The 12,820-nt window shown below is 42.6% G+C and overlaps 1 protein-coding gene across 1 annotated transcript in view; it reads left to right on the forward strand.

The window, feature by feature from the left end:
• The window catches only part of epha6 (eph receptor A6), a 450,797-nt gene that overhangs the window by 387,849 nt on the left and 50,128 nt on the right, over window positions 1-12,820 (forward strand). The window contains exons 9-10 of the mRNA XM_078409157.1: window positions 4,398-4,468; window positions 12,285-12,410. Coding sequence (XP_078265283.1) covers window positions 4,398-4,468; window positions 12,285-12,410 — 197 coding nt within the window. The remainder of the gene's footprint in view (window positions 1-4,397; window positions 4,469-12,284; window positions 12,411-12,820) is intronic.

The following is a 12,820-nucleotide window of genomic DNA, read 5'->3' on the forward strand; positions in this document are numbered from 1 at the left end:
TTGAAAAAAAAAGCTGTCTGCTTTGTTTTCCTTTCTGTAGGGAACTACCTAACTGTCTTTGGCAGTCCCTGAAGACTCCAAAGTTCAACATTAATGGCAGAAATGTTAGAGGAATGCTCAGAATCTCGCCCTTTTGTTATCTTTGACTTTGGCCTTTATTATCAATGTTATTCAAAAAAACGATAACATTTCTATTCCTAGCATCCCCTGGGAGGACTGGTTTGTTCAGGTAATATCACGTGTAACGATAAGCCATGAAGTCCATTTCCATCTCTGTGCCTGTTTAGCTGTGCATAGCAGAAGGAACTGGTCTACTTCACAAAGTTATCCAGGACTTCTTGTGACTCCATGTCAGAGGTATTGCTGGAAAAAGCAAATGAGTTTGATGGAAGCTGCCACAGGTCTGTACAACTCCAGCCAAGAAGAAGCCAGTTGCAGGAAGATTTATTCACTTTGCCAACGCATAGAGTCATCGTCATAAAGTGTGAAAACAGGCCCTTCGGCCCAACTTGCACGTGCCGTCCACTAGTCCCATCTACCTGCATTTGGCCAAGATCCCTCTAAACCTGTCATATCCAAAGATATTAGAGGAACAAGATGGACCACTCCGTTGAAATCGCCTACTAAATGGCGCCATGACGTACTATGGTTTTTAGGGTCGAGAGGTCTATCTTGTTCCTCTAGTATCTTTGGTCCTATCCATGTACCTGTCAAAATGTTTCTTAAATGTTGCAATAACACCAACTATTTGTGGATTTGGCCACCCTACTTTAGGAAGGATGTTGTTAAGCTGGAAAGGGTGCAGAGAAGATTTGCAAGGATGTTGCAAGGACTCGAAGGCCTGAGCTATAGGGAGAGAGGTTGGGCTGACTAGGACTTTATTTCTTGTAGCGCAGGAGAATGAGGGGTGTTCTTATAGAGTTGTATAAGATCATGAGGGGAATAGATAGAGTAAATGCAGAGTCTTTCACCCAGGGAAGGGGAATCAAGAACCAGAGGATATAGGTGTACGGTGAGATTTAAGAAGATTTAATAGGAACTTGAGGGACAACTGTTTCACACAGAGAGTGGTGGATATATGGAACAACCTGCCGGAGGAGGTAGTTGAAGCAGGTACTATAGCAACATTTAAAAGGCATTTGGACAGGTACATTGGACAGAAAAGGTTTAGAAGGATATGGGCTAATGCAGTCAGGTGGAACTAATGTAGATGGTGGTGAATCTGTGGAATTCTTTGCCACAGAAGGCTGTGGAGGCAAAGTCAGTCGATGTATTGAAGGTAGAGATAGATAGATTCTTGATTAGTACGGGTGTCAGACGTTATTTAGATTTAGAGATACAGCACGGAAACAGGCCCTTCGGCCCACCGGGTCTGCGTCGCCCAGCGATCCCCGCACATTAACACTATCCTACACACACTAGGGACAATTTTTTTAAAACATTTGTCCAGCCAATTAACCTACATACCTGTACGTCTTTGGAGTGTGGGAGGAAACCGAAGATCTCGGAGAAAACCCACGGGGTGAACGTACAAACTCCGTACAGACGGTGCCCGTAGTCAGGAACGAACCTGAGTCTCCAGCGCTACATTCGCTGTAAGGCAGCAACTCTACCGCTGCGCCACCGTGCCGCCCTAATGGGGAGAAGGCAGGAAAATGGGGTTAAGAGGAAAAGATAGATCAGCCATGATTGAATGGCAGAGTAGACTTGATGGGCCGAATGGCCTAATTCTGCTCCTATCTCTTACGATCTTATGATCTTAGATAGGGCATCTTGGTCAGCTTGGCAAGTTGGGCCGATGGGCTTGTTTCCATGCTGTATGACTCTATGACTCTGTAGGCAATGTGTTAAGGGTCTCGACCCGAAACGTCACCCATTCCTTCTCTCCCGAGATGCTGCCTGACCTGCTGAGTTACTCCAGCATTTTGTGAATAAGTGGATCTCACCATGTTCTGCATTTGCAGATGAGATTGCAGTAGCTGGGGGATTTCAGTGAGGATATCATAATTCAAACATGAACATCTTACGCATTGTGGATTACTGGGGATGCGGAAGATGGTTTGTATCCTGAACACCCTTTTGAATCAAGGCCGTCTGGTGATATTCACTCGTGTCCATCATTTCACCAACTTGTCTTGCTCTGTGTGTCCTCTACTTATTCTTCCAGCCTTGCTGCACTTCTAGGAGAATGGTTATTAATATTGGTATTGGTATTGGTAATGTGTGCTGAGAAACAGTGAAAAGCTTTGCTTGTATGCTGTCCAGTCAAATCATACCATACATAGTACAATCAATCCATACACAAGTAAAACAGGTAGTGCAAAGAGAAAAATACCCGCAGAGTGCAATAGATAGTGTTACAGCATTACAGTTTATGCAGAGAAATACAGATACAACAAAGAAAGTGCAGATTTTTTAAAAAGTGAGAAGACTGCAATGAGGTGGGTTGGAAGATCGGGACTACATCCTAGCTTATGGGAGGCTCTTGAATAGATGAATGTAACCCTAGAAATTCCCAGGAAGCTCTTAAATCAGCCCACATATTCATTCACTTCACCACCCGTGCAGTGCACGTTATCATAGAGGCGTACGGCATGGAAACAGGCCTTTCAGCCCAACTTGCACTTGCCAACCAATATTGTACTATTTTCCATAGCAACTCACCGACTCTTCCTCATGAGGGTCTCCTGCAGCTGTGGCTTCACCCATCTTGTAGATGGGTAGTGGGCACCAACCGCTGTGAGCTCCTCTGTCATATCCAGTCTGTTTGCATTGTCAATTTAACCTCATCTTGAAACTCCCAACCTAACAAAAAGTACCTCCATCACCTGTCATAAGGTCATAAGTGATAGGAGCAGAATTTGGCCATTCAGACCATCAATTCTACTCCGCCATTCAACCATGGCTGATCTATCTCTCCCCCCCTAACCCCATTCTCCTGCCTTCTTCCCATAACCCCTGACACCCGTACTAATCAAATGTAATGCAGAAGCTGTGAATGTGGCTCACGGCCATCTCTCGGTAGTTTGCCAGTAAATACCCTCAACACCACAGCCCTTAGCTGAATAAATAATCAAAATATCAGAGGGTTAAAAGCAGTATATTATTCCAATGTAGAATATACAGAAATGTTGCATTGGTAGTTAGCGGGCCTCTATTTCTTTACTGTTGGGGAACATGAAGATCTGCCACGTGACATGCTACATTTCTGCTACCTTTTGTTTCACTATCAGTAATCTTTTGTCTACGGTGAGTAAAATGATCCCTTTTAGGACCAGTTTTGAGTCTGCGCCCACATTGAGGAGTTCAAAGCATAGCTTGTCAAACTTACCTGGAGTGAGCTTGTTCAAAATGCTTGAGTTGCCTGAAGGTTCCATCTTGTCATCCAATTTGTGTTAAAAATTTGTTATTGTAGACCAAAAGTAATTATTGCATGACATGCATTGAGATATTTTGACTCAGTAAGGTGTAAAGGGAACAATGGTTCAGTGATACTTTATTGTCACGTGTACCAAAGTACAGTGAAATTCTTGTTTTGCAGACAGTTCAATGACAATTCTTCTATACATTAGGCAAAATCATACTAAGTATAAAAGTGTAAGATAGGTAGATCACACTGAGTCTGTACAAAGGGTCGCCATGTTTTAAGCGCCATTTTGTACGACTTATAAATTAGTCACTTTGATTACTTTCTGTTGCTTCAAAACAATAGCAGTGCATTGGTTCAGTTCTTTGTTTATAATTGATAACTAGCCAGGAAACTTTGGTGAGCACAGATGTATTGGCTTTATCTCACCAATGATCCATTGATTATTCAGTACTTTTCTGTGGATCCCATAATATAATATGGCAGACACAGAAATAGTGGGATACTTCTGACTTGTAATGGACCCAAAAGTACAGAGAAGGATATTTTAAGCTCTCCATAAAACCACATTACTCATTAATGTTGAGATGTCAAAGTGTTGATTAATTGGTAATTACATTACCATTATCTAGACCGATGCTTCACAACTGGGTGATTGTAACTCACATCCACTATAAACAAAGGCCTGCTTGTCGAGATAATGTCCTTTGCTAAGAGTAATCTATATTGTGCATTAGTGCCTCTTGTGTTGCATGCTAGACATTATTAAACAACATCAGTCACTGATGTTAGATTTTGTATGCTTTAGAGCGTATCTGTTGAAAAAGCCTCTTGCAAAGAAAGCAATCCATCCCTTATTCTTCTCACAGGTCCAACTGCGATTCTTTTGTCTTATAAATATTTTGAACACGTTGGCTAATTTAATATCCCAGTTGCTTTGAAAAATACATTGAAGCCAATACGTATAATTTGAAGTTCAAAGGCAGATCTGGTATATATTTCATTGTTTCCCTTCTCATATTTTTTTAAGGTGTCACTGGTATATTAAAGCAAAAATGAAATCTGAAGAGAAGAGGAGAACACATTTCCAAAACGGTCACAGTAAGTTGAACCTAGCCAAGGATTGGGACAAATGGCATCGCAGTCTTACTTTTGAAATATTTTCTGGTTCATTTCAACATTCTTAATTAACTTCCTAATCTGTTTTAATTCCATGATTGCAGAGGACACAACACAGTGACTGTCAAAACTTACTGGGTCATTTAGTCATACAACACAAAGCAGGCCTTTCAGACCAACTTGTCCATGCTGACCAAGATGTCCATCTGCTAGTCCCATTTGCCCGTATTTGACCTATATCACTCTGAATCTTGGGTCATTTCATGCGCCATTCACTCTGTTGCCCAGACTGAAGTTCTACACTCTTCCCACAACCTTACATGAATGCACATTCACTCTGTCCATAACCTAACACAAACCCCTTGGTTCCATTAACCTAAGGTTCCCAATCCCAGTCTCAGAGTCAGGCAGTGAGGTGCCCTCTAATGTTTCCAGTGAAACCACCGACCTGTTCTTACAGCACCTTGAACAAAGCGCTGATATGCTAAACAGATGAAATGTTCCCAAAACATTTAATTCAGATGCCGAGGACTCTTCCTAACTTTGAATAACGCATTTTGTGTTTAGGTATATTTTATCAACTACCAAAACTATGTACAAATTCAAAACATTAATATGCGACTTACATGCAAAGATAATTGGAGGATTATTCCCATAGAACATAGACCAGTACAGCACCGGAACATTCCCTTAGGCCCACAATGTCTGTGCAGGTCATGATGCCAAGTTAAAGTAATCTCCTCTGCCTGCATGTGATCCATATCCCTCCATTCCCTGCATATCCACGTGACCATCTAAAAGCCTCTTAAACGCCACTATCGTATCTGCCTCCACCACCACCCCTGCAAAGCGTTCCAGGCGCCCACCAGCTCTGTGTTTAAAAATAATTGCCCTGCACATCTTCTTTAAACTTTTCCACTCTCACCTTCAAGCTATACCCACTAGTCCTTGGCATTTCCACCCAGGAAAATAAGTTCTGACTGTCTAGCACCCATCTATGCCTCTCATAATTTTAAATACTTCTATCAGGTCTCCCCTCAACCTCTACCATTCCAGAGAAAACAATCCAAGTCTGTCCAATCTCTCCTCATAACTGGTACCCTCTAATATTTCATATTACCTTATGACCATTAAGCCCATCAGGTCTATGCCAGCTCTTAGAGCATTCTCATCAATCCCATTCCCCCACTGATTTCCAATAGTGCGCTCTCTCTCACAAGGTCACAGGGGAGAACGTGCAAACTCCACAGAGTATCACATTTATACTCTCAGTGTTAGGAAGTTACAGTAGGATTGAAACCCGACCACTGGAATTGTGCGATAGCTGCACTATTTATTGCAGCATCTTCATGCAGCATTGCAGGTCCATGCAATATTCCATGCTTTTAATAGAGAAAGTGCTTGGAAAGTTTGGGTAACTTTTGATTTTTGGATTCCAAAGTGTTTGTTCACTGGTATTTTGATCATGTTACTTCCAGTCCTGTGCTAATTTTTTTAAGTGATTCAATGATTAGTTACTTATGATTTATTATGCATGATATTTAGCATGAAATATTGTCCTATTGACTGTTAAATTTCTCCAGCCATTTCCAGTTTATTTCACCATGCCTGTAAAAAACTAACTTTAAAAGTAGTATCCCAAGTCGATAAGGAACTTATTGAAATTAAATTTGAGGTCAGGATCCAACCCAGGTCTCTGACACTGTGAGGCAGAGGCTCTACCAGCTGTGTCACTGTGTGTTCCCCTTGTTGACATTCCATATTAACTTAGCTAGACTGTTGATGAAAAGAGGGAAAGATATGGTCGTGAATGTGCACATCAGATTGCCGATTTTGCATTAACTGTATTACCAAATCTCATCTCGCCTTAAAATGTGTTGGTCCAGTTTTACAAACAAATTGCAAAATATGAATCTGTTAACTAAACAAATATTTCTTGCATTACAAAACCTCCTATTGTTCAAAATAAAACAAAGAAAAAGACGACCAATGATATAGAACATAGAACGGTACACTACACGAAAGGGTCCTTCCACCCACAATGTTTGTGCTGAACATGATGCTAAGTTAAACTGATCTCACCTTCTAGTACATGATATCCCTCTATTCCCTGCACTTCCATGTGCCAATCTAAAAGCCTCAACGCCACTGTCATATCTCCCTCCACCACCATTCATGGCAATGCTTTCCAGGCCCCCACCAATCTGTGAGTTAAATAAAACCTGCCTGCACAACTGCATTAAACTTCCCCCACTTACCTTATAGCTATGCCCTCTAATGTTGGACATTTCCACCCTGTGAAAAAGGTTCTGACTGTCTACCCTGTCTATACCTCTTATAATTTTATAAACTTCTAGCAAGTCTCCCCTTAACCTCCAATGTTTCAAAGAAAACAATCCAAGTTTATCCAACCTCTTCTTGTAGCTGATACCAGGGCTGGATTAAGCTAGTAGCATATGTTATAAAGGGGCCTTAAATACGGGACAAGGTGACATCCCTGCCCATGCCCCATGTGACCTCACCCAGCCAGCGGCCATGTGCTTCTGCTCCACCAATGATGGCCATTCGGGCCACTCGGAGGGTTGCAACCTCCTTTCAGCGAACACACTCGGCCCCGCTCCCCAAACACACTCGGCCCCGCTACCCGAACTCCGTTAACGAGTTCCGTTAGCCTACACTGTCCGGGCCTACAGTGTCGAGCACTACAGCGGCCCGTGGGCCTAATACGAGACTCTCAGAGAGTGTGTGATGGAGGGATTTAGTTTAGACATACAGCACAAAAACAGACCCTTCGGCCCACCGCCCGTACCGACCAGCGATCCCCCCACACACTCGGGACAATTTTACACATACACCAAGCCAATTAACCTACAAACCTGTACGTCTTTGGAGTGTGGGAGGAAACCGAAGATCTCCGAGAAAACCCACGCGGTCACGGGGAGATCGTACAAACTCCGTACAAACAGCACCCGTGGTTGGGATTGAACCCGGGTCTCCAGTGCTGCAAGTGCTGTAAGACAGCAACTCTACCGTTGCACCACCATGGGGAGAATGACAGAGGATTGTGAGAAGAGGGCCAGAGGAGTGGGAGCCGAGGGTGCCAGAGAAGTAGAGACAGGGAGGGCCAGAGGAATGTGGAAAAGATAGGGCCAGGGGTGTGAATAGAGGCGGGACTGGAGGTACAGGGATGAGAGCGACGGAGGAGGGGTAGGGAGTGCTGGAGCAGTGGATGCTGAGAGACATGCAAGGTGTGGGTAGAGGAGTTGGCAGAAGAGTGGAGGAGGAGACAGGGCCCGAAAAGTGGGGAGAGAAGGCCGGGGGATTGGTGAGAAAGATGGCCTGAGGTTTTGGGATGGGTGAGAGGGAGTGGCAGGATTTTGGGAGTATGGGCCAGAAGAGTAGAGAGAGAGAGAGAGAGAGGTACAGACGGGTAGGGGCTGAGAAAAGGCCGAAAATGTGAGGGAGAGTGCCTATAGAAATGGAAAGTAAAGGCCAGAGGGGGGCATGGAGGGAGGTGAGGGGGAAAGAGGTTCGGAGGAAACGGGGAGAGCGTAATGGAGATGCGCAGGGGGGAGAGTGAGATGGAGAAGAGGAGGGAGAGTGGGACAGAAGACTGGGAATAAAGGGGGGAGGTAGATTGGGGGAGGTAGATTGGCGGAAGAGAGGACTGGAACAGTAGCTATTTGGAGGGACGAAAGAATAGGAGGTGAAAGGGAAGGGGGATTGGGGAGAGAGACGGCAGTGGAGTGAGGAGAAAGAGAGCCGGAGGAGTGGGGAGAGAGAGACCGCAGGAGTGGAGAGAGAGAGAAGGCCCTAGCAAGGAGAGGGAGGGGCGGAGGGACAGGGAAAGAACAGGCGGGAGGTGTGCGGAAGAGTGAGCAGCGGAGGATTCAGGGGAGCAAGTGCCAGAGGAGTGGGGAGAGAGCGCCGGAGGAGGGCCGAAGGTGTAATCAATGAACCCGACCCTCCTCTCTCCAAGGGACATTTAGTTCAGTTTAGAGTTGCAGCATGGAAACAAACCTTCAGCCCACAGAGTCTACACTGACCAGCAATCACCTACTGTATACTCTAGTTTAACCCCACACAATAGGGACAATTTACAAAAGCCAATTAACCTACAAACCTGCAAGTTTTTGAGAGGATGGGAAGAAACCAGAGCACCCGGGGAAAACCCACGTGGTCACAGGGAACGTACAAAACCTGTACTGACACCACCCATAGTCAGGATCAAACCTGGGTCTCTGGCGCTGTAAGTCAGCAACTCTGCCGCTGGGCCGCCCCTAAATAAACTCAGCATTTCTTTTGCTTTTTTAAACTCTCAGGAAAATGACTTGGCACGTGTTTTGCTTCTAGTTTAGTGTGCATAAAGCAAACATTGAAATATAGTAAAGATGGACTCAAAATGCTAGCGTAACTCAGTGGGTCAGGCTGCATTTCTGGAGAACATGGATAGGTGACGTTGTGGGTCGGGACCCAAGAGTATTGATTTTGATCAAATTAAAGCATTGGAAAACATTGAATGGTAGATCAGTTAAAGAACATTTTAATACATGCAGTTTTGCAGGCAAAGAACTCAAACCAAATAAAACAAACTAATATCTTAGCCTTATTTTTGTCAGATCCAAAAAAAATGATTCAATCTTGGACTTTTCACAGAAAACTATCAATGATAGATTCAGTTCTTCAGTGTAGATTAGGTATTGTACCAAAGTGTACTGGGAACTGTAAAAGTAAATGAATCAGTTACTACTGGTATCCATCAAATCCATCTAAAACAAATATGCATGAAAGCCTTTTTGTATGTTCATGAATTCATATTGCATTCATCAGGTTGCTTCAACAGTTTTGTTTCCCAATTTCTTTAAAGGATGATGTAGTATAGCAATCTGATCAAAAACTAAAACTAATGCTGCTGAAGAATGGATTATTTTTAGTTTAGGTTGGAGACACAGCATGAAATCAGGCCCTTTGGCCTGCCAAGTCCACACTGACCATTGATCACTTGTTCACACTGGTTCTATCTTATCTCACTTACAATTTACGGAGGTCATTTAACCTACAAGCCCGCACATCTTTGGGATGTGGGAGTAAACCCGACCACCCATAGGAAACCCACACGGTCACAGGGAGAAGGTGCAAGCTCCATTCAGACAGCATTGCAGTCAGGATCGAATGAGTCTCTAGCGCTGTGATAAAGCAGCACGACCAGCTGCGCCATTGTGCCGCTCATTAGTAATAAAAGACCTCATTATTTTTAGCAATAGTACGTTAAATTTAGTTAACTAATTCTATAGACAGTTCAATGAGTTAGTCTTAAATTTCTTGCAAGTGTCATTGATGAACAGCAATTTTGCCATCATAGTATGACTTCTTTTTACTAGACTGTCGAGGGACAGTTTACAGGGATATGGGCCAAACACAGGCAAATGGAACTAGTTTAGATGGGACATCTTGGTTATCATGGATTTGTGAAAACATGGCAAAATCTGTTTTTTTTACAATCCAGACAAATTCAAGAACTGGAAGAGATGCAAGTTAGAGAAATTGTCATGTACTCAATTATTTTATATAAAATCCTGAGATGGAATTCATCTTGTCCTGTGGATTTGACATTTTTAGTTCTGTTATTTTCCTCATTAATGTTAATTTTTTTAATATTGATTTTGATTAATAACATTTCCCTAATTCAGTGCTCCAAAATTTGCAGTGAATAGCAAGCTGCCACCGTTGCTGCAAGAAAGAGACCTACTTATCTTGTATGATTCTTTTGGTAGAAACTTCCGGACGCTGGCTTCAACAGTGGCAATGTGGTCCTGTTCTGGAGCAGGAACATTTTGCCATGTATATGGCATCATGTGGAGGGCGGGTAGGAACGAGGAGGGCGAAATTAACTCAAGCCACAACGCTGCAGAGAAAACCTGCACATTTCATAGAGTTATACAGCGTGGAAACAGGCCCTTCACCCCAACTTGCCAATACTGACCAACATGCCCCATCTACACCCGTCCCATATCCCTCTAAACCCATCCTATCCATGTAACAGTCTAAATGTTTCTTAAACGGTGCGAATAGTACCTGCCTCAACTACCTCCTCTGACAGCTTGTTCCATACACCCACCACCCTTTGTGTAAAAAAGTCACCCCTCAGATTCTCTGACAAAGGGTTTGCACCCCAAAGCATTCTGTTGTTGAGACGGACAAAAGCATTTAATATTTTTGCCACCCTAGTACACAATTGAAATAAGACTAATATGCACAAACTAGTATGAGTAATTAGCAAAGCTAACAAAATTTTATTGTTTATTGCTAGGGAACTTATGGTTTTGCTTCAGTTATAAGGATCATTAGAGAGATCATTATTGAAGGAGAATGTCAATTTATTTCACAGAAATTTTGCTCATTCGATTCCCTGGAATGGTTGGACTGTCTTATGAGGAAAGGTTGGAGAGGCTGGACTTGCCATGTTTTGAAGAGCGAGAGGGGACTTAAGAGAATCATAAGATCCTGAGGGGTTTTGACAGGGTGGATACAACGAGGATGTTTACTGTTGTGGGAGAGTTTAGAATTAGAGGTCACTGTTTTATAAAATGGTGCAGATCCACTCTAGCTCCTGGTATCTGACACCTTTTGCTACCTTTGCTTCCTTCCATTAATTTTCTGCCTCTGGAATCTATGCCAGGTTTAGCCTTGTTAATGTATTTTCTCTTAGTTTCATGTTTGGCTCTTATGTATTTGGTCTCTCATGTTGCTTCTCCTTGCTACTACAGTTTTTTTCCCCTACGGGTAAAATCTAGTCATGAACTAGCACAGTGGCGCAGTGGTAGGGCTGCTGCCTTGCAGTGCCAGAAACCTGGGTTTGATCCTGACTGCGGGTGTTGGCTGTGCAGTTTGTACATTCCCCCTGTGATCGTGTGGGTTTTCCTCTGGGTGCTCTGGTTTCCTTCCACATTCTAAAGACATTCAGGTTTGTAGGTTAATTGGCTTCTGTAAATTGCCTCAGGTGTGTAGGATGGAAAACTGGGATAACAAAGAACTAGTGTGAACGGGTGATCAATGGGTGGTGTGGATTCAATGAGCCAAAGGGCCTGTTTCCACGCTGTATCTCTAAACTAAACTAAACTCCCATGGAAATTACTGGAGCAGATGGATCACTCAAAACAAGAGTCAAGATGGTTTTATTGTCATATGTCCCGAAACAGAAACTGAAACAGAGCATTGAAACTCTTACTTGCAGCAGCACAACAGATATGTGAACATTGTATACGCCAGAATAAACTGCAAAAATGTTTATTTTATATATATATATATATATATTTATCTATATATATATACAAAGGTCTGAGATATAAATGTTGAAATGCTGTTGGTGTAATTGCATATTCTTCACGTGAATATATCAACTCTCCATTATAGTATCTAGAATGATGAACACAATAGCTTAATAATATAAACAGAAAAAGCCGTCTGGCTATTTATTCGAGTGTATGTTATTTATTGCTCGTGTATTTACATTCACTAAACAGCTGTTTCCGTGATCATTCTCATAAAATGTTGGCTGAGCTCCATATGAAGCCTCGAGAACCAAGAAGCTTTTTTCACAAATTCTCATCAGATAGACGATTACACTGCATACATTATGTCAGATTTCTGAGATACCTGGAAGTACTGTGATAAAATGCGAAGTAAAAAGCTGATACTTCACGAGCAAAATGTACCAGTGCATCAATAGAGGATTTCTTTGTCATGCTAGGTTTATTTCATTCTCACCAATGTAAAATTGTATTTTAATTCTTTACAGTCAGAGTCCCAGGGATAAGGACATACATTGATCCAGATACTTATGAAGACCCATCTCAAGCAGTGCATGAATTTGCGAAAGAAATAGACCCCTCCAGAATTCGCATAGAGAGAGTGATTGGAGCAGGTAAAAAAATACATAGAAAGTTCTTTAGAATCCATCGTGTTAAGGATAATAGAATGTTTTGATCTGACATGTTCCTTTAGAAGATGAAGCTTTCTGAAGCACTTGATCTACAAGTGATTTATTCACAAAATGCTGGAGTAACTCAGCAGGTCAGGCAGCATCTCGGGAGAGAAGGAATGGGTGACGTTTCGGGTCGAGACCCTTCTTCAGACTATGTCCACTATGATCTACAAGTGACCTTTTCAAACCATTTTGTTTAACAACACTAGTTCAACAAAACAGGGTCTGTAAAGCACAGGGATAATAAATTTAAATCATTGACGTGTTCATCAGAAATCACTATCTCTGCCATTTTAATGAATGCATTAACTTATTTGCAATGTGGGTCAGCACTTCTGCTCGTAATGCAG

Source organism: Rhinoraja longicauda, chromosome 12, assembly GCF_053455715.1.
Source record: "Rhinoraja longicauda isolate Sanriku21f chromosome 12, sRhiLon1.1, whole genome shotgun sequence".
Classification (NCBI taxonomy): domain Eukaryota; kingdom Metazoa; phylum Chordata; class Chondrichthyes; order Rajiformes; family Arhynchobatidae; genus Rhinoraja; species Rhinoraja longicauda.